The sequence below is a fragment of the Myotis myotis genome, unplaced genomic scaffold (assembly GCF_014108235.1).
Source record: "Myotis myotis isolate mMyoMyo1 unplaced genomic scaffold, mMyoMyo1.p scaffold_m19_p_9, whole genome shotgun sequence".
NCBI classification, from domain to species: domain Eukaryota; kingdom Metazoa; phylum Chordata; class Mammalia; order Chiroptera; family Vespertilionidae; genus Myotis; species Myotis myotis.
Genome location: NW_023416401.1, coordinates 56987190 through 57006851, shown reverse-complemented (window position 1 = coordinate 57006851; position 19662 = coordinate 56987190). Strand labels below are relative to the sequence as shown.

General features: G+C 41.3%; 1 protein-coding gene across 1 annotated transcript in view; it reads right to left on the bottom strand.

The window, feature by feature from the left end:
• The window catches only part of MROH8 (maestro heat like repeat family member 8), a 61052-nt gene that overhangs the window by 15225 nt on the left and 26165 nt on the right, over positions 1-19662 (bottom strand). Inside the window, exons 10-18 of the mRNA XM_036321736.1 lie at positions 18094-18212; positions 16963-17115; positions 14791-14951; positions 10948-11083; positions 4601-4791; positions 3439-3576; positions 3058-3172; positions 2584-2724; positions 765-929 (exon numbers count right to left, since the gene is read on the bottom strand). Of these exons, the coding sequence (XP_036177629.1) occupies positions 765-929; positions 2584-2724; positions 3058-3172; positions 3439-3576; positions 4601-4791; positions 10948-11083; positions 14791-14951; positions 16963-17115; positions 18094-18212 (1319 nt within the window). The remainder of the gene's footprint in view (positions 1-764; positions 930-2583; positions 2725-3057; positions 3173-3438; positions 3577-4600; positions 4792-10947; positions 11084-14790; positions 14952-16962; positions 17116-18093; positions 18213-19662) is intronic.

The following is a 19662-nucleotide window of genomic DNA, read 5'->3' as shown; positions in this document are numbered from 1 at the left end:
CCTCCTGCACACCCCCTACTGGGCATGTGCCCGCAACCAAGGTACATGCCTTTGGCTGGAATTGAATGTGGGACACTTCAGTCTGCAGGCCAACGCTCTATCCACTGAGCCAAACCGGTTAGGGCAAATTCGACATTTTTAAGCATAAAAATATCTATGATGTTAACACCTTCAGAAAATCTGACATATGAAGTTTTGAAGCTTGCTGTCAATACAACAAAACAGCATACATATCAAATTGCATATATATCAACATATATGTAACTCCATCTATTGAAAAAATCTGCATTATTAACCGGTACCGGTACACCTGGTAAACATCCATAGCTGTTTTACTGAAATTCAAATTCCCAGCCTTTGCATATTTGACTCTTCCAAGGATGTGGTTCATTGTGGTTCATGTATTTCCTTTTGAAAAATCTTTATGACTTGGGATGGGGATATATGTCTACCATCTTGAACCAGTCCTGATTGTTACTTGAAAGGAAAGATAATGTCTTTCCTTTTAGAAACTCCTTCCCCATCCCATGAAGCAGGGGAGTACTTGGCAAGTCTTTATGTTTCAAGGTTTTTTAAATGTGAAAAACAGTAACACCAACCCTAGCAACATTACGGATTACCTGGAAGGGCCTATGAGAGGAGATCTGAAAGTGCTCTGAACATAAAAAGTACTACATAATAGAGTGTATTTATTATTATCCCAACTTCTATGTGCTGTTATACCAATTACCTTCCCCCCAGGAAAGTATCCCTCATTGTCTTACATCACCAAATAAGGAGAACGTTTTCCTCATCATAGCAGCCAGGGTAGAGAAATCCATTGTTCTAACGAGAAGCAGGAGTATCTGGATGGCCAACAAAACAATCTTCTCATCAGATTCACACAACAGGTCTAAGATGCACGGCAGCAGGCTCTGGATGTCTTCCCTCTGTGTGCCCAAAGGGAGTGAGTGCATCACCTCTCCTGATAGCACTCCATCTGGTACCAAAGTAGGGCTCCCCTCCTTTACTCAGTACCCAGTGCTTATTGAATTTTTGGCTACTCAAGAATACAGAATAAAGAAGGCAAGACTGCCCTCTGTCAGCATTGGTAGTGCTGACATGTAGAGAAGGAAGCAGAGCTGTTGTGAGCTGCCCCACAGAGCAGAAATAGGACCACGTGAAGGTCAAGTGATATATACTTGGGCTTAATGTAAGGAACAGTTCACCTAACAATGAGAGAAAGTGGAATGGCTAGTTTAGGTCACAGCAAGTTTCCCATCATGAAAGGTATTCAAACAGAGGCTAAAAGATTCTCTGGAGGAATTCAAGCAGAAATTGACAAGGGTTCTTCTCAGGGCTTTAAAATTTAAAACATACATGTAAAAATTATGCCCTAGCTGGTTTGGCTCAGTGGATAGAGTATCGGCCTGTGGACTGAAGGGTCCCAGGTTCGGTTCTGGTCAAGGGCACATGCCCACGTTGCAGGCTCGATCCCCTGTAGGGGTGTGTAGGAGGCAGCCCATTAATGATTCTCTCTCATCACTGATGTTTCCATCTCTCTCTCCCTCTCTGAAATCAATAAAAAATATTTTAAAAAACACATACATGTAAAAATTAAATAGAATAAGCCACAAATATTCATATATCCAATCAACCAGAATTTCAGATATACACAGGGATGGGCAAAAGTAGGTTTACAGTTGTTTGCATGGAGAAAGACATGCAGGTTATAATGATTACAACAGCTTTATTAACTGTGTTTTGTGTACTCAAAACTGTAAACCTATTTTTGCCCATCCCTGTATTTGAAATAAAAGAAAATAGAATTAAACTGATAAAATTGAAGCCTCAGGAGTTAATTTTCTCTTCTGACCTGGCTTAGCATCTAGTTAGGCCTGTGGAAAATGAGCTTTCAACATCAATGTCAGTGACTCTTGTCCTAGCTCAGTGGTTCTCAACCTTCCTAATGTTGCGACCCTTTAATACAGTTCCTTATGTTGTGATGACCCCCAACCATAAAATTATTTTTGTTGCTACTTCATAACTGTAATTTTGCTACTGTTATGAATCATAATATAAATATCTGATATGCAGGATATATTTTCATTGTTACAAATTGAACATAATTAAAGCATAGTGATTAATCACAAAAATAATATGTAATTATATATGTGTTTTCCGATGGTCTTAGGCGATCCCTTGTGAAAAGGTCGTTTGACCCCCAAAGGGGTCGCGACCCACAGGTTGAGAACCACTGTCCTAGATGATAAGGTAATATAGTACAAGGCATAAAAAGACACATGAATGTTGCCCATGTTGTGATGACAATGATTTGAAATGTACACAAACTGCAGGTTTCAAGTATTATGAATATGTATGGCTTAGCTGTTTTATTTTTAAAAATTTCATTAAATGCTTAATAGTCTGTACTTGCATATTTTCTAGGTATACATTTCAAATGGTACAAAGCTATGTACTCCCACTCACCATGTGCCCAGACCACCCAATTTTCAGCCTCAGCTATTATCAGTTTCTTGTGTGTCTTTTTGGGGTATGTTTTATTTGTGACTTGTGAATCTGTAGTCTGGGGGCCCCTCCTACCATCTTCTGGTGTCTGATAATGTAGTACAGTCCCGTCAGGGCGAGAATTTTAAAGATATTATTTCCATGATGTAGCCAGTCTTTCAAGCGGGCAATAGAGTATATGCTGGGCAGTCTCCTAGCCACTGGACTCTGGAGAAGCTGAAAGAACCCAGAAATCAATGAAAGAAGTTAACTTGGAGCCCTTTTTCATGAGAGGAGCCACTTTCACACCAACTCTAAAATACTATTACCTATAAAACCTCTACTATACAGGACATATATTACAGGGTGATGCCTACACTGGGGGTAAATAAGGAATGTTGAATGATGAATATGGGGAAAGAAAAATTTCAATAGGCTTGAATCTGAAACTATTTCTATCCCAAGTTTGAAAGGAATCATAGCCTGCCACTAAGTTGGACAGGGCCTAGGAAGGCAGGTCCTGCTGCTTTATAGACTTCCTGAATCCAGCTTCTAAGTAAGGAGTCTTACCTCCACAAAAAAGCCTGCAGATGTGAGTTTATGTTTAGCATTCCCTCGGTTAAGAAGAGGGACTAACAAGTACAAGATCTTATGTGCAAGGACGTGATTTCTTTTCAGCAATGCACTGCAAAATAGAACACCAACAGAACAGCTCTTAGAAATTTTCCTAAATAGAGAGCATTTTCCCCACAGAAGTGTTTGCCCAGCTGCAGGTGCACAGGAGGGTATGGCAGGGCCAGGACCTCTGAAAAATTTGCCTGGCATTATGGGTATTTGCCCACCCTATAATGAGAAGGTTATCCAACCTTGGTTGTTGTGGTAACTAAAGGGGGGAGAATACCTTAAAACAATGCTGATTTAGAGCATGTATGCATGTCAAGGAAGACTTACTTGGCAAGCAGAGATACTCCCTGAAGGTGGCAATCTTTTTCTGCCAGGAGGGTCCATCCTTCATTCTTTTCCATGATGTTGAATTCCTGCAAGCACAATGTTCTGAGGAGGAGAGTCTTTGTAGCCTGTATGGCAAAGCTAAATCAAACAAAAACAGTACAAGTGAATAGAACAGGCCCCTCGAACTTACAGCACACAATTACCCTGCTCTCTCTGAGGAGGGCAGGCATTGATAGCTGCTAGACTGTAATTCTCTACTTTCTAGATTCCCCAAAAAACTTGCAATGCTCTAAGAACTAGAAAGGTCCCCTCAAAGAAATTATGATAAAACAAATTATATGGGATGCTAAGCTGATGCCCACTGCTTTTTTAAAAAGCTTTATTTAGATACTACTTATTTATACCCTATAAATTTACTCCATTACTTTTTTTTTTTTACCCCATTACTTTTAAAAATTACTTATTGAACTAGTATCCTGGATATAACATCACTGAAAGAGATCCATGTGCCACAGAAACACTTAAAAAATATCTACTGAGCCCTAACTGGTTTGGCTCAGTGGATAGAGCGCTGGCCTGCGGACTCAAGGGTCCCAGGTTCGATTCCAGTCAAGGGCATGTACCTTGGTTGAGGGCACATCCCCAATAGGGGGTGTGCAGGAGGCAGCTGATCGATGTTTCTCTCTCATCAATGTTTCTAACTCTCTATCCCTCTCCCTTCTGCTCTGTAAAAAAATCAATAAAATATATATTTTTAAAAATCTACGGATACCCTAATTGGAAACTAAAAATATCTCTGTGCAATAAAGCAGAAATAGGGAATTATTCAATTATGGATCAATATGGTTTTGGAGGTGGGTTTAAGGCTGTTTTGCTGAACTCTGTCTCTACTTGATTTATCAAAAAAGGCTTGCATGATATCACACATTATTTTGCAGGGCATCTGGACCCAGACAGCCTTATTTATCTTGGCATCAATAAAACCAAGGACAACCAATAACAGTCAGAATAATTCCTGGGCATTTCATCTTGATGTCTCATGAAGGTAGCAGACTGTAAGCGCTTCCACAGTTGGGACCACATCTTGGCCATCCTTGCATCTACTACAGTGCCAGGTGCTTAAAGTGTTAGTTAAGGTCAATAAAATCACAATGGGCAGTACCACAAAGGAGTAACCTTTGAAGACATTTCTTGTTCTGTGTACAGGCCAGGTGGGATGGCGACTTCAGACATGGTGAGGTCGATGCTGTGGTGAATCTGGATGAGCAGTGTCATGAGAAGCTGAGGGAAGAGTTGGAACATAGCTTCTTGGAGCTCGTTTCCCATAAACACCTCATAAAGGGCATCTGTTGCCTGTGGTAGAAAAGGCACACAGCAGAGCTGAACATGCTAGCCCTAATCGTTACTCTTGCTTTACTTCTGCTCGTGCCAGAACATGCTTTCTGGTTCTACTATCTCATAGGCACAATAGTAGTGGTACTCAGTGCAGGAACATGAAAGTGAGGGGGGAAAGGAATAGGAGTAAAGTGGTCATTAAAAGTTGTCAAAGAGTGAGGGGCAGTCCTGAAACCCAGAAGTAAACTATCAAGGAAACTATTATCATATTTGCATGCAAATAAAAAGCCAAAGCAAAATTTATGATTAACAAAGTTAGAATATAATAATCTGGGAAAGTATTTGCATCAATGTGATATCTTTAATATATAAAATGCTCTCACATATCAGTAAGAAAAAAAATGTTAAGGCTTGCTACTCAAAGTGTGGGCCACACACAGCAGTAGCACTGGCATCACATGAGAGCTGGTTAAAAATGGAGAATAAAAAGCCCTACCCCAGACCTTCTGCATCAGAATCTGTATTTCAATTAGATCTCTAGATGACTGTGGCTTGTGTGCATATTAAAACTGAGATGCACTGGTATATAGGACATGAGCAGATGAGTTACAAAAGAAGAATTATAAATAACCAATTAAAAAACATATACAGCCCTAGTCCGGTGGCTCAGTCAGTTGGAGCATCATGTTGCACGCCAAAAGGCTGTGCGTTTGATTCCGGGTCAGGGCACATACCTAGGTTGCGGGTTTGGTCCCAGTTGGGGCGTGTGCAGGAGGCAACCAATCAGTGTTTCTCTCTCTCACATAGATGTTTCTCTGTCTATCTTCCTTTCTCTCTGAAAATCAATGAAAGGCATATCCTTGGATGAAGATTTTAAAAAAGAATATATACAAATGTTTCACCTCACCAATGACAAAATTATAATTAAAACATGTTCCTTTTGAAGGGGATTACTGGGGGATATAGGGGTCACCTGTAATACTTTAACAATAAAGATAAATTTAAAAAACAAAAACAAAATGTTTCTTTTTAACCTATCAGGTAGGCAACAATAAAAAGACTGGTAATACTCAATGTAGTGAGAGGGTGGGTAAATGGGCATTCTCATACATGACTGGTAGGAGGGCAACATTCTAGAGGACCATCTGGGAAAATTATCAGAAGTTTAAATAATCCCACCCTTTGACCTAGAAATTCCCCTTCAATGGACTTTACCCTAAATAATTGGTATGTACAGTATAACAAAATTTATGTCTGGTACAGTACTGTTTTAATGGCAAAAGTTTAAAAATTATTAAAATATTCACTAATATGAAACTTGATAATAAAATAAATGATTCAATACTATGTATTACCTATATTTAAAAAAAGTAATTTAAAATAAATTACTATTCAACCATGAAAAAGATAACAGAGAGCCTCATATATTGATATGGAAAGTAGTAATATATTGTTAAATAAAAACAGCAGGTCATCAAAGAGTATGTATTATGATCATATATATCCTATCTAATAAAAGAGAAACATGGTAATTAGCCATACCTCCACTACCCTGCCCATTGGCTAATCAGGGCAATATGCAAATTAACTGCCAGCCAAGATGGCGGCCGGCAGCCAGGCAGCTTGAAGCGAACATGAGGCTTGCTTGCTTCAGTGACGAAGGACTCCAACGTTCCCCGCCTGCTGCTGCCGGCCTCTGAGCTTGCAGTTTGAAACATTGTTACAGGAGAAACCAAGATGGCGGCATAGGTTAACGCCGGAGATTGCTGCCTCGAATAACCACTTCAAAAAACAACTAAAAGACGGAACGGACATCATCCAGAACCACAGGAAGGCTGGCTGAGTGGAAATACTACAACTAGGAGGAAAGAGAATATCATACCCAGACTCAGAGGAGGCGCAGTGCTGAAGTGAAATACTAAGGTGCGGAGTGCACGCGGAGCGGGCTGGAGGCGGAGGGCGCGGTTGTTGTTTTCAATCGGGAGGGAGTTTCAGACTCTGAGCTCCAGATCCGGGCGAGTCTCTAGGGACCCAGACTCAAACGGAAGAAGCGGGACTGTCTGGCTTCGGTCAGAACTCGAAGGCAGCTTTCTCTCTGAGGTTTGCAGCGGTTGCTGCGACTCTATGAGGCAGAGACCCTAGGGACGGAACTGAGAGCAGCCATAACTGCTGCTGTAGATCCCCGGGGACCCGCCCTGTAGATCCCCGGGGACCCGCCCCGCCCAAGCCCTGCGCAGAGCCATTTGCCGGATAGCCTCAGGCAAACGCTAGATCAGCACCGCCCTAGAGATCCAGCACAGAAGCTCTCCCACTGCAGATACAGTGGACTCTCATAGCCAGTTAGCCTGGAGGTCAAATCACCCCCGGTATTGCCGACAACAATCAAGGCTTAACTACAACAAGACTGCGCACAAAGACCACTAGGGGGTGCACCAAGAAAGCATAAAAAATGTGGAGACAAAGAAACAGGACAAAACTGTCAATGGAGGATATTGAGTTCAGAACCACACTTTTAAGGTCTCTTAAGAACTGTCTAGAAGCCGCCGATAAATGTAGTGAGATCCTCAAGACCCTCGATGTTATGATAAAGAACCAACTAGAAATTAAGCATACACGGACTGAAATAATGAATACTATACAGACTCCCAACAGCAGACCAGAGGAGCGCAAGAATCAAGGCAAAGATTTGAAATGCGAAGAAGCAAAAAACACCCAACCAGAAAAGCAAAATGAAAAAAAATCTGAAAATGCGAGGATAGTGTAAGGAGCCTCTGGGACAGCTTCAAGCGTACCAACATCAGAATTATAGGGGTGCCAGAAGAAGAGAGAGAGCAAGATATTGAAAACCTATTTGAAGAAATAATGACAGAAAACTTCCCCCACCTGGTGAAAGAAATGGACTTACAGGTCCAGGAAGCACAGAGAACCCCAAACAAAAGGAATCCAAAGAGGACCACACCAAGACACATCATAATTAAAATGCCAAGAGCAAAAGACAAAGATAGAATCTTAAAAGCAGCAAGAGAAAGAAACTCAGTTACCTACAAGGGAATACCCATACGACTGTCAGCTGATTTCTCAACAGAAACTTTGCAGGCCAGAAGGGAATGGCAAGAAATATTCAAAGTGATGAATACCAAGAACCTACAACCAAGATTACTTTACCCAGCAAAGCTATCATTCAGAACTGAAGGTCAGATAAAGAGCTTCACAGATAAGGAAAAGCTAAAGGAGTCCATCACCACCAAACCAGGATTATATGAAATGCTGAAAGGTATCCTTTAAGAAGAGGAAGAAGAAGAAAAAGGTAAAGATACAAATTATGATCAACAAACATGCATCTATCAACAAGTGATTCTAAGAATCAAGTGAATAAATAATCTGGTGTACATAATAGAATCAAGGACATAGAAAGGGAATGGACTGACTATTCTTGGGGGGGAAAGGGGTGTGGGAGATGCGGGAAGAGACTGGACAAAAATCGTGCACCTATGGATGAGGACAGTGGGTGGGGAGTGAGGGCGGAGGGTGGGATGGGAACTGGGAGGAGGGGAGTTATGGGGGGAAAAAAGAGGAACAAATGTAATAATCTGAACAATAAAGATTTAATTAAAAAAGAAAAAGAAACATTGTTACAAATATAGAAGCTAAACAAAACCCCAGAAACCTGCTTTCAGCCAGCCAGGATCTCAGAGGTGGAGTTGAAACAGTGTTTTGATTATAGAACCCAAACAAACCAGATACCTGCTTTCAGCAGCCAAGGCCTAAGAGCTGGAGCCAAGCCTCAGAGCTAAAGCTGGCCCAGAATAAAAAAAAAGAAAAACAGGAGCGTTGGGAGCTTCAGTCACCTGCCAGCCTGAAAACAGCCCTTAGCATCTCACCCAGACTGGCCAGGCACCCCAGCGGGGAACCCCACCCTGATCCAGGACACCCTTCAGGGCAAACCAGCCGGCCCCCACCCATGCACCCGGCCTCTATCCTATATAGCAAAAGGGTAATATGCCTCCCAGCACTGGGATCAGTGGAGCCGCGAGGCCTCCCGGCACCGGGTTCAGCGTGACAGGGGGCAGCGCCCAAACCGCCTGATCACCCTGCGGCTCTGTGTGTGACAGGGGGCGTGGCCACAACCTCCCTATCCACCCTGCTCTGTTCGTGACAAGGGAAGGCGCCCCAACCCTCTAATCAGCCCTGCTCTGTGCCTGATAGGGGGGAGCTCCCCAACCCCCTGATTGCCCTGCGGCTCTGTGTGTGACAGGGTGCAGCGCCCCAACCCCCTGCTCTGTGGGTGATAGAGGGTGGCGTCCCAACTGCCCCCCATGGGCCCTGCTCTGTGTGTGACAGGGTAGAGTCATAACCTCCCCATCGGCCCTGCCCTGAGTGTGACAGGGTGCGGCGCCCCAACCCCCTGATCCGCCCTGCTCTGTATGTGACAGGGGGTGGTGCCCCAACTCCCCTATCGGCCCTACTCTGTGAGTGGCAGGGGGGAGCTCCTAAATCCCCTGATGGGCCCTGCTCTGTGCGTTACAGGGGGGAGCTCCCCAACCCCCTGATGGGCCCTGCTCTGTGCGTGACGGGGGGGGGGGGAGTTCCCCAACCCCCTGATCGACCCTGCTCTGTGCGTGACAGGGTACAGAGCTCCAACCCCCCTGATGGGCCCTGCTCTGTGAGTGAGGGGCAGCGCTCCAACCCCTTGATTGGCCCTACTCTGTGCGTGATAGGGGGTGGCGCCACAAGCTCCCCATCGACCCTGCCTTGAGTGTGACAGGGGACGGTGCCCCAACCCCCCAATTGGCCCTACCCTGAGCATGACTGAGGGTGGCATTGCAACCTCCTGATCCGCCCTGCTCTGTGCATGACAGGGGGCGGCGCCCCCACTCACCAATCAGCCCTGCTCTGAGCCCGACCAGGGGCTGCACCTAGGGATTGGGCCTGCCCTCTGCCACCTGGGAGCAGGCCTAAGCCAGCAGGTCGTTATCTCCCGAGGGGTCCCAGACTGTGAGAGGGCACAGGCCGGGCTGAGGGACCCCCTCTCCTCCGTGAGTTCACAAATTTTTGTGCACCGGGCCTCTAGTATATATATATGTATATGCACAAATAATTTTATAGACTAATATAGTTAAATAGCTTTATCTGTCCTAACTCCTAGAATTGCACTAAAATGGCATTACAGGGATTTTTAAAAAGGCATAAATCTACAAGAACCAGAATAGGAGAGGAGACAATAGCAGACTAGAGATATCAAAGTATTTTTGGAAGCTAAAAAAAAGTGTGATGGTACCTTAGGTCAGGGAAAGCTGAACCATAAACTGGTTGGAAAGAAAATAAAGTAAAAAGTACATGTGGATAAGAGGGGGAGGCTGTGCATACACTGGACAGGGAGTACATAGGAACGCTGTATTTTCTGCTCAATTTTGCTGTAAACCTAAAACTCTTTAAAAAATAACGTCTAGTTGGCCAGTGTGTCTCAGTGACACACTGTGTGTCAATGTTGAGCATTGACCTATGAATCAGTAGGTCATGGTTCGATTCCCAGTCAGGGCACATGCCCAGGCGGTGGGCTCGATCTCCAGTGTGGAGTGTGCAGGAGGCAGCTGATCAATGATTCTCTCTCATCATTGATGTTTCTATATCTATCTCCCTCTCCCTTCCTCTCTGAAATCAGTAAAAATATCTTAAAAAAAAATAAAGTCTATTTAAAAGGAAAAAAGTATACCAAATACATATACAAAAACTTCATTTATGTATAAACGCTTCTAAAAAGTTCATTTTTAGGGAAATGGTATGGCCATTATTTAAACATTATCATCTGGTCCTTTACAGAAAAGGTTTGCAAACCTCTGCTTAAGGAGGACCTTTGCTTTCTAATTTATATTCTTCTGTATTATTTGAAAAAAATTTTAACAAGTTTGTATTACTTTTAACGATGATGATATATATCTTTTAAGGTTGAGGGAAGGAATGTTTAAAACTTATAAACCATACTGATTGCTTCACTCTCCTCAGCCCCATCCATGTCAATCCATTGGTAGAGACACTTTAGATTTATAAATGGATGACAGAAGCAAACTTTGAGAGGAACCAAAAGGAACACTCTCCAGATAGGGTGTTGGGCCAGTCATCCTAGGGGCGCAGCATGGTGGGCTGAAGTTGGAGGGGCACAGCTCAATGACTTACAGCAACAGCCACATAGGCCATCTTCTCCTGGGTGGGCTCATTATGGCATGTCTGCAGCTTCCTCAGGAGCCTCGACAGGATCCCTGTTGTGCTGGGCACCTCCACCTTCAGGGTTCTCCACATCTCTGCCAGATTTCTAGGAAACCAGAGTAAGAAGGTTCAGGAAAACGGCTTATTCCAGGCCTATCATGACCACAATGTGTTTAGAGTCTGTTTAGAATTCAATCTATAAGAGGTTTCCTGCTGTTTAGTTCTTCAGGGTAGCAAAACACTTACTCTCTGATTTCATAACAGTACTAGTAATTCCCAAGGTTTTATAGACCAAAGTTCCCATTGCTTCAGCACAGACTTCAAGACATTCACAAACTGGCCCTAACTTACCTTTTCAGTCTCATAACTTCCCTATCACATACTTTGTGCTCTAGCTACCCAAACTATTCACCTTCACCAAATAAACAATGAACTTTGAAAACCCTACATCTTTGCTTAAGTCATTTCCTTAAACTGAAAGGCCCTTTCCAAAACTCTCCTCTGCCCATCAACATCCTTCTAGGTCCAGCTCCAAAGTCCTCTTTTCTATGAAGCCTTTGCTGCTTCATCACCATGTCACTCATGAGAGTGCCCAGAACACTTTAAAAATTTGTTTGTTACAGAGGTTGCCTCAGTCTCAATGTGCTATTGTCAGTTCTCTGTAGGTGTGTCCACCTGTTCCCTCTGAGGCAGGGAATACCTCTGGCTTCTATGAATCCCTCAGGGCCTAGCACAATGCCAAGCTTACAGAAGGCATTTAAAGACATACTTATTCAATCTAGTATATGGTCTTCAAATTTTGGCTAAGGTCAAGCCTTGAAATAAAGCTTTGATCTTCTTTAGAAGGTATCTCTTCTTAAAAGTAGCATGTAGTAACTTCTCTTCTATCACTGACTCAAAGGTAGGGCCTGACTTATATAAACACTGTGGAGGAGCATTATGGGGAAAGATGAGAAGATTGGGAGCTACTCATGTTTTAACTCAAAATCTTTGTGTGCTAGACACAGTGTTTTTGTAAAGCATGATTTTCCAACTACCTGCTCAGAATCACTCTAAAAACTGAGAGACTTAAAGATTATTCCTACATTTCCGCTCCTTACTTCGGTAATATGAATCCTATATAATAAAAGGCTAATATGCAAATTATCCCCTGGAGGGGAAGTTCAACCTGGAGTTTGACCAGGGGGCGGGGGCAGCTGGCCAACCACCCGTGGCCCCTCCCCCCAGCCGGCTGGGCCCGATCGATCACCCTGATCAGAGCAGGCCGGCTGGACCTCATCTGTGCATGAATTCGTTCACCAGGCCTCTAGTCTGTGAATAAAACAAAGTAAGTTTCTAAAGAATTCCTGAAGGGAAGATAGATGCAGTGTGGGATATTGAAAAGGCTCTTGACTGGGGAAACAGATTGTAGAATATTAACATTCATTCTGGGGTGAAACTAAGAAATTCCTATATTTACTTACTCTTGATTTTTTTCTCTGAATTCCTGAGGGAGTAGATAAAGTACTTAAGAAGCTATTTATTGTGCCCTGGCCAGTGTGGCTCAGTTGGTGAGCGTTGTCTCTGCACCAAAAGGTCAAAGGTTTGATTCCCAATCAGGGCACATACCCAGGTTTCAGGCTTGATCCTTGCAGGAGGCAGCCGATCAAAGTTTCTCTCTCTCATGGATGTTTCTCTTTCTGTCCCTTCCTATTTCCAAAATCAATAAAAACATATTTTTAAAAAGAAAAAGCTATTTATTTTGAAAGAAGTGTTTCAAAATGCTTTTGGTTCTGCACATCTCTAAGTGTGCTGGGAATACATTTGAATTAGGAACACACACACATGGGCCTATAAGCCTTCTCAAAGTTTAGTGTAAAAAAAATCATCTGGGAATTTGTTAAAAATAAGAAACAGGTCTCACTTCAGTGATACTGAGTCTGTAGATGTGACATTGTTTTTGTTTGCCCATCATTTGGGAATGAGCATTCATTAAACTGTTTCATACTTTCCTGGTATTTATTTTCTCTATACTTTCTGTCTAGATGGTCTCTTCCCATCCCCCTTCCTACCATCTACATGGTAATTTACACTAAAAACTCAGCTAGGGACATCCCTTCTTTCAGAAATCCTTTACCAATCCTTCATCTAATTAAGTTTCCTCCTAGGGGTTTCCACAGAACTCTCTTATTTTGCTTTGGCATCCTCTGTTATTCATCTATGTCTACTATAAAACAGTGTGCTGCTCGAGGGCAGGGTCCATGTCCTGTCCATTATTTCCCCAGTGCCTAACAGCACAGACTCCTAAGAACAATTACGCCGATCTGTAAACAAACTAATGGGCTTCAGGTAAGTGACCAAAAACATAATCAGAATGAAGTTTCCTAAGTCATTTTATTTTAACAGAATCCACATTCTCATATTATCTAAAGCAGTAGTTCTTTCTCAAAGTCACCCAAGAGCTAGAACACATACAAACAATAAAATAATGCTAAAACTGCACTTAAAATAGCTAGATATAGTTAATATTTATCCTAAATCAAGTGCTTTATATAAGAATCTAGTGTAGCTAAACTGAAGCAAGTAGTAAAGATTTAAAAATACATTACAGAAATATATAAAAGTCAGAATATTTTTTAAAAAACCTGTATGAACTATTTTTTCCTTTGGATGAGTTAAAGTCATCCTGTATTTGATTTAGTGGCAGAATGTGTAAGTTCAGCTCATAAAAACATCGGCACTATACCAAAACATTCTGTGGAACCATTCATTGAAAGTGTTTTATGAACAGTTTAAAGCTGAGAAATCTTTTCTTCAAATTAAATAATTACCCAGAATCACAATATACTATAAAGCAGATAAAAGGGGTGCTACTCTGGGTAAAGTGGAGTGGGGTTGGGGGCACCTGGAGCCCTCTCCTGATGCCTCACTGCCTTCCCCATAAGGCATCTCCTGGAACTTCCCGGGGGACTCCAACTATGAAAACCACTTATCACTAATCTAAAAAAACAACAACCTCAAAACAAACATCTTGTTTGTTCCTCTCTCTGATTCTATTCTTTTTAAAAAAATGTGTATCTATTTTTTTTAATATATTTTATTGATTTTTTTTTTAACGAGAGGAAGGGAGAGGGATAGAGAGTTAGAAACATCCATGAGAGAGAAACATCCATCAGCTGCCTCCTGCGCATCCACTACTGGGGATGTGCCCGCAACCAAGGTACATGCCCTTGACCGGAATCGAACCTGGGACTCTTCAGTCCACAGGCCGATGCTCTAGCCACTGAGCCAAACTGGTCAGGGCTGTATCTATTTTTTGCTAAATCTTTCTTAAGTGCATTGCAGACATTCTGACATCTATCCCTAAATATTTCAACATCTATCTCCTAAGAATAAGGACATTCTTCTGTATAACCATATTATCATTTCACACCTCAGAAAATTAAATTTATTTAATAATCTAGCATAGAGTCTCTACTTAAATTTCCTCAAAAATTTTAAGCATTTGCTTTTCATCCAGGATTCAAACAAAGTCACATATTGCATTTGGTTATGTCTCTTTCCTTTTTTAAAATTCAAGAACAGTGCTCCCTGCACCATTTTTTCTTTTGTGACATTAACTTCTTTGAGGAGTTCAGCCCAACCATTTTGTAAATGTTCTCTATTCTGGATTTGTTGAATTATTTCTTTGTGTTTAGCATTATATTCTGACTTATATTGCAGGCATCTGTTTATATCTTATCACCTTATAAGGATACATTTTTTAGGGCAACCATGTTCTACAATACTACAACCATGTGTCACACACCCAGAGGTTGTATCAGGTTCTGTTACCTGTCATATGGTACAGGATGATACAGAAGGTAGCTGATCACTATATCTGTGTACTTGGGCCTGGAGATAAGCAAACTCACGATAGTTATGACTTGTTGGCGGACACTAGGCTGACTGATCATGGATAGCTGGGCACAGATAACTCCCACAATCTCTGGTACCTGAAGAGGAAAAAGAAATGACTAAGACCTTAATCCTGTGGGACATTGATAGTTACTGAGAATATTGTGGTTATTTCTGAAAGGTCCTGGGATGACTTTTAAAACAGAATCTTTATTTTTTTTTGAAGTTTATTATTAAATCTACTTAAAACTTATCTGTATGTAAGTATATGCATATAAAAGTTTTTGGAAGACCATATATACAAAGATGTCAGTAATGTGTCTTTGAGTGATACTAATTTTTTGCTTACATATATTTTTTTATTGATTTCAGAGAGGAAAGGAGAGGGAACGAGAGATAGAAACATCAATGATGAGAGAAAATCATTGATCGGCTGCCTCCTGCATGCTCCCCACTGGGTATCGAGCCCACAACCTGGGCTGGGAATGCCCTGACTGGGAATCAAACCACAATGTCCTGGTTCATAAGCTGATGCTCAACCACTGAGCCACGCCAGCCAGGCTTTTGCTTATATATTTTTCTAATTTTTCTTTAATGATTATGTATTGATTTTATAATAAGATAAATTACTAAATTTAGTGTTGCAAGAAAGCTTGGATTTTTTCATTTTGATTCTGAGATTGACAGAGGAGTCATGCCTGCCATCGGACTTTGGTCCATTTCTCTGCTTGAACCTCTCTTCCTGCTCAGACTCATCACTTCAGGGCTCTGTGGAAATGTCAGTGTCTGAGAGGCAGTCCTCAACAACCTCATATAAAATGGCTGTCATCACCACCAGCTGCCAGAAACTGGTTTAAGGATGGCAGGTGATGTCATCCTGGCCAGTAAAACATGAGGGAAAACCCACTGGGGGGTACTGGGAAAGAGTGTCCTCTGATTAAAGGGACAGAAGGAAAACATTTTTTCTTTGCTGGGTCATAAAGTCTGAAACTGTGGCAAGTACCTCTGGCTATATGAACAGGCAAAGCAGAAAGATGCAAAAGCCCCTGTCTCTCTGATAACACTGTTGAGTCACCAAACTAATCCTAGAACATATACTCTACTTCTTGACTTCTTATATGAAATGATAAACTCTTGGCGTAATCTTCTTAGTTTATTTTTTAACACCTGAAAGTACCCAACTGATATGTGTCCATCTCATCGTGCTCTCATTATATTGTTCTTTTGCATCTTTGCTATTTTAATAGCTTTAAAAATGGGTTTTCATAATTTAAGAATTACTTTTTATTTTTACCAAAGTGCACACAATTTTAAAGGTCCAGTGGTATTTCAAGGCTCTCTCTTGTCTATCCCCCAGATCTGTTATTCAGAGATAACTACTTTTATCTCTTCCCATGTCCTTCCATATTTCTAAGTGATATAATTACATTGTTATTTCTTGATGTTTCCGTTTTCGATACATTTACATAAACTTTCTTGACTTTATACTAAGTTGGCCCCCTTCTAGGATCACCAATGGCTTGATTTTTTAAAATTTGACATCACTGCCTGATTAGCATGGTTCAGTGGCTGAGAGTCAACCTATGAACCAGGAGATCATGGTTCAATTCTTGGGCAGGGCACATGCCCAGGTTGTGGGCTCAATCCCCAGTAGGAGGCGTGCAGGAGGCAACCAATCAATGATTCTCTCTCATCATTGATGTTTCTATCTCTCTCTCTTCCTTCCTCTCTCAAATCAATAAACATATGTTTTAAAAAATAAAAATGTAACACCATTAATTAACCTGAATGAGGATCTAAATTGAAGTTACCATTCTCATATGTGTTAATTATAGCTTTCCAGCAAAACAATACTCTTTTGAAAAATATGAATTACACCTTAGATTTTAAAAAAGTTCCCTCCCTAGCTGCATACACAGTTGTCATTTATGATATACTTGTTGAAAGGATGAATATTCAACATTGACCAAATGGACTAAAGCTTGGCCTTGTTCTACTTCAGTAGTTGTTGTCAGCTGAAAAGAAGCAGTAGGAGAGATCTCAGCAGCTGCAGGAAGGAGAGCTCTAGCTGATATTTTAAATCCAGGAAAGAGCCATGGAGCTTTTTACCTTCTCAAATCGGAACTCCACATTTTCTACCAATGACATCAGCAATTCTCCGGCTAATTGCTGGGTACAGGAATGTTCCAGATTTTTTAGGCCATCCAATATAGTCAGTACAAACTGGCAGAGCTCATTTGAATCGAGAAAAACTTCGAAGATCTGAAATGATTTAAGAAAAATGAACTTCCAAGTTACATGGTATGACAGAGCCCTGAACAAGGAATCAATTATAAGTTAACAATCAGAGAAGAGTTTAAATACTAGTATGTACAATGCTGCTTACTTCAATTTTGCTTATAAAAGTGAAAAGCTGGAAGTAACCCAAATGTCCACTGCTGGGTCTGTGCATGGCCTTTTATAGCTCTGACTTTTAGTAAGAAGGTTTATTACTGAGATCCGTAGAAAGAGTCCCACTTTTATAGGAACAGAATTAAAGGAAAGGCCCTAGTGCTAAACTAGTATGGCTGACAGAGTCTGAGGCATCGCTAAAATACCTTGTCTGGAGACAATGTATTAAAAGAATGTGTCATTCTGCTTCTCATTGCACTTGCCAGTGTATAAAGTCCTTCCCTTGATTTTAATAGGTATAACTGATTAGGCACTTACTATGTGACAGGCACTAAGCAAGGCATTTTCCATACAAGCATCTCATTTAACCCTTACAGCATTTGAGTGATCCTAATTTTTACAGATCCCCCTTGTACAGATGAGGAAACTGATGCAGAGAATTAAAATTACCTGATATCTTTGACCCTACATGAACAAGATCTGTAGGTTTTCTTTTCCCTCATATTCCCTAACATAGTGCCTGGTACCTAGTAGATGCTTAAATATAATGAATAAATACATTAACTAAAAAGTGTATGGCTTTTTGGCTCAACTACATTCTCTTACAGCTCCTTTTTGTAACAAGGTTTTATACATGCAAGAGGCTGGCTAGTGTTAGGGGGACAATTAGTGGGAGCAGAGCATGTCTGAAGAGCTATCCAGTGACATTGGCCCCATATAATACATTGCCAGAACTTTTCCCAAAGTATTTTTACCATTTTACATTCCCGTGAACAAATGTACGAGACTTCTGATTGTTTCTCATCCTCTCCAACACTTCAAGATGTTTGTCTTAATTTTTGCCATTACCTTGGCAATTTTGAAGGGACACGTGTAGAACTGCTTAATACTGTAGAATTCTAGGAGTTCTTGACAGTTTTTCATTGCTCCTCTCAAGATTGGGCGATTTTTCTTGTCCTCAGTGATATCTGAGAAGAAAATACGAAATATTATACTTTCTGGATTATTTCTTTCTTCTGATTTTGCAAGTCTGGTTGATTTCCAGGTTGAAGTGAATCCCAAGATGTCACTCTTCTGTCTTTTTCACTTGAATAAAAATGCCTGGGGAAGGAGTGTGTGTAAATCTGAAGGCTAATTTGTTTCCCCTCTGTTATAGGATAATATACAAGAAGGGCTGAAAGAAAAAGAAGAGCTTTTTGTAAGAGCAGAGCTTTTGAGTGAGTTAGGAGTACAATCAAGACAAGACTTTTGAGGGATCTCCCGATGAAACTCAGGTCCCCACAAAAAAGTTGCACAATTTTCTACTGTGTCTGATAATTCTGATATCAGAATTTTTTATGTGTATGGTTTTGCTGATTGTTGAGTCTGCCAGTACTCCCTCGTGGTGCCCTGTTTTTCTCATGTTCCCTAGAAACTTATCTATGGGAAGTCTTTGAGCCCTTGGTTGAGGATACTGTCTCTCCAACTAGAAAATAAGCTTCTAGGGGAAGGGACTTTGTCTGTCTTGTTCACCAGTGCTCCCCTTAAAAACAATAAATGCTTCATAAATACTTATTGAATGAATAATAAGTTGTAGTTCCTTAATTGTATGTCTTGGTAAACTGTCCTCATACTTGGAGCTGCCCAGAGATTAGATTATTACTTTGGGAAGCATGGAGGTCATCATACCTCCTTGCTAATATTCTTTATTTTTCAGATTATCTTCAGAGACTTTTTTGAATCCCACACTAGATTTAATTCTTACTCATAGCCCCTGTAGTTTCCCTTCACAGCAGTTATCTTTATTTACAATAATAGTTATTTGTTGATTCTTTGATTGTCTGACTCACACTCTAGACCAGCCGTGGGCAAACTACGGCCTGTGGGCCGGATCCGGCCCGTTTGAAATGAATAAAACTAAAAAAAAAAAAAAAAAGACCGTACCTTTTTATGTAATGATGTTTACTTTGAATTTATATTAGTTCACACAAACACTCCATCCATGCTTTTGTTCCGGCCCTCCGGTCCAGTTTAAGAACCCATTGTGGCCCTCGAGTCAAAAAGTTTGCCCACCCCTGTGACTATGTCATATAAGGACCGGATGGCTTATATTCTGGTTACTATTGTATCCCAAGTAAGTACTCAGTAAACATTTATGAGATAAATAAATGAACGAAGGCCCAAATGATGGCAAGAGCCTCTTCCACTTCTGCCCAAACTAATCACTCCAGCGTGTCCAGAGTGTTACGTGTTTAGATACTCTTAACTCCATGGCCATGTATATGACTGACACTGTGGGTCTGACCCAGTGTTGTGATTCTAATTATTAAGTCAGTGTTGCTCCATCTCATCCTATGGACTATGAACCTTTCTCATTGTAAACCACTGTAAAAAAGGCTTTCTAGGATGTGGGGAGTGAGGGTGCGGGAGGACTGGAGC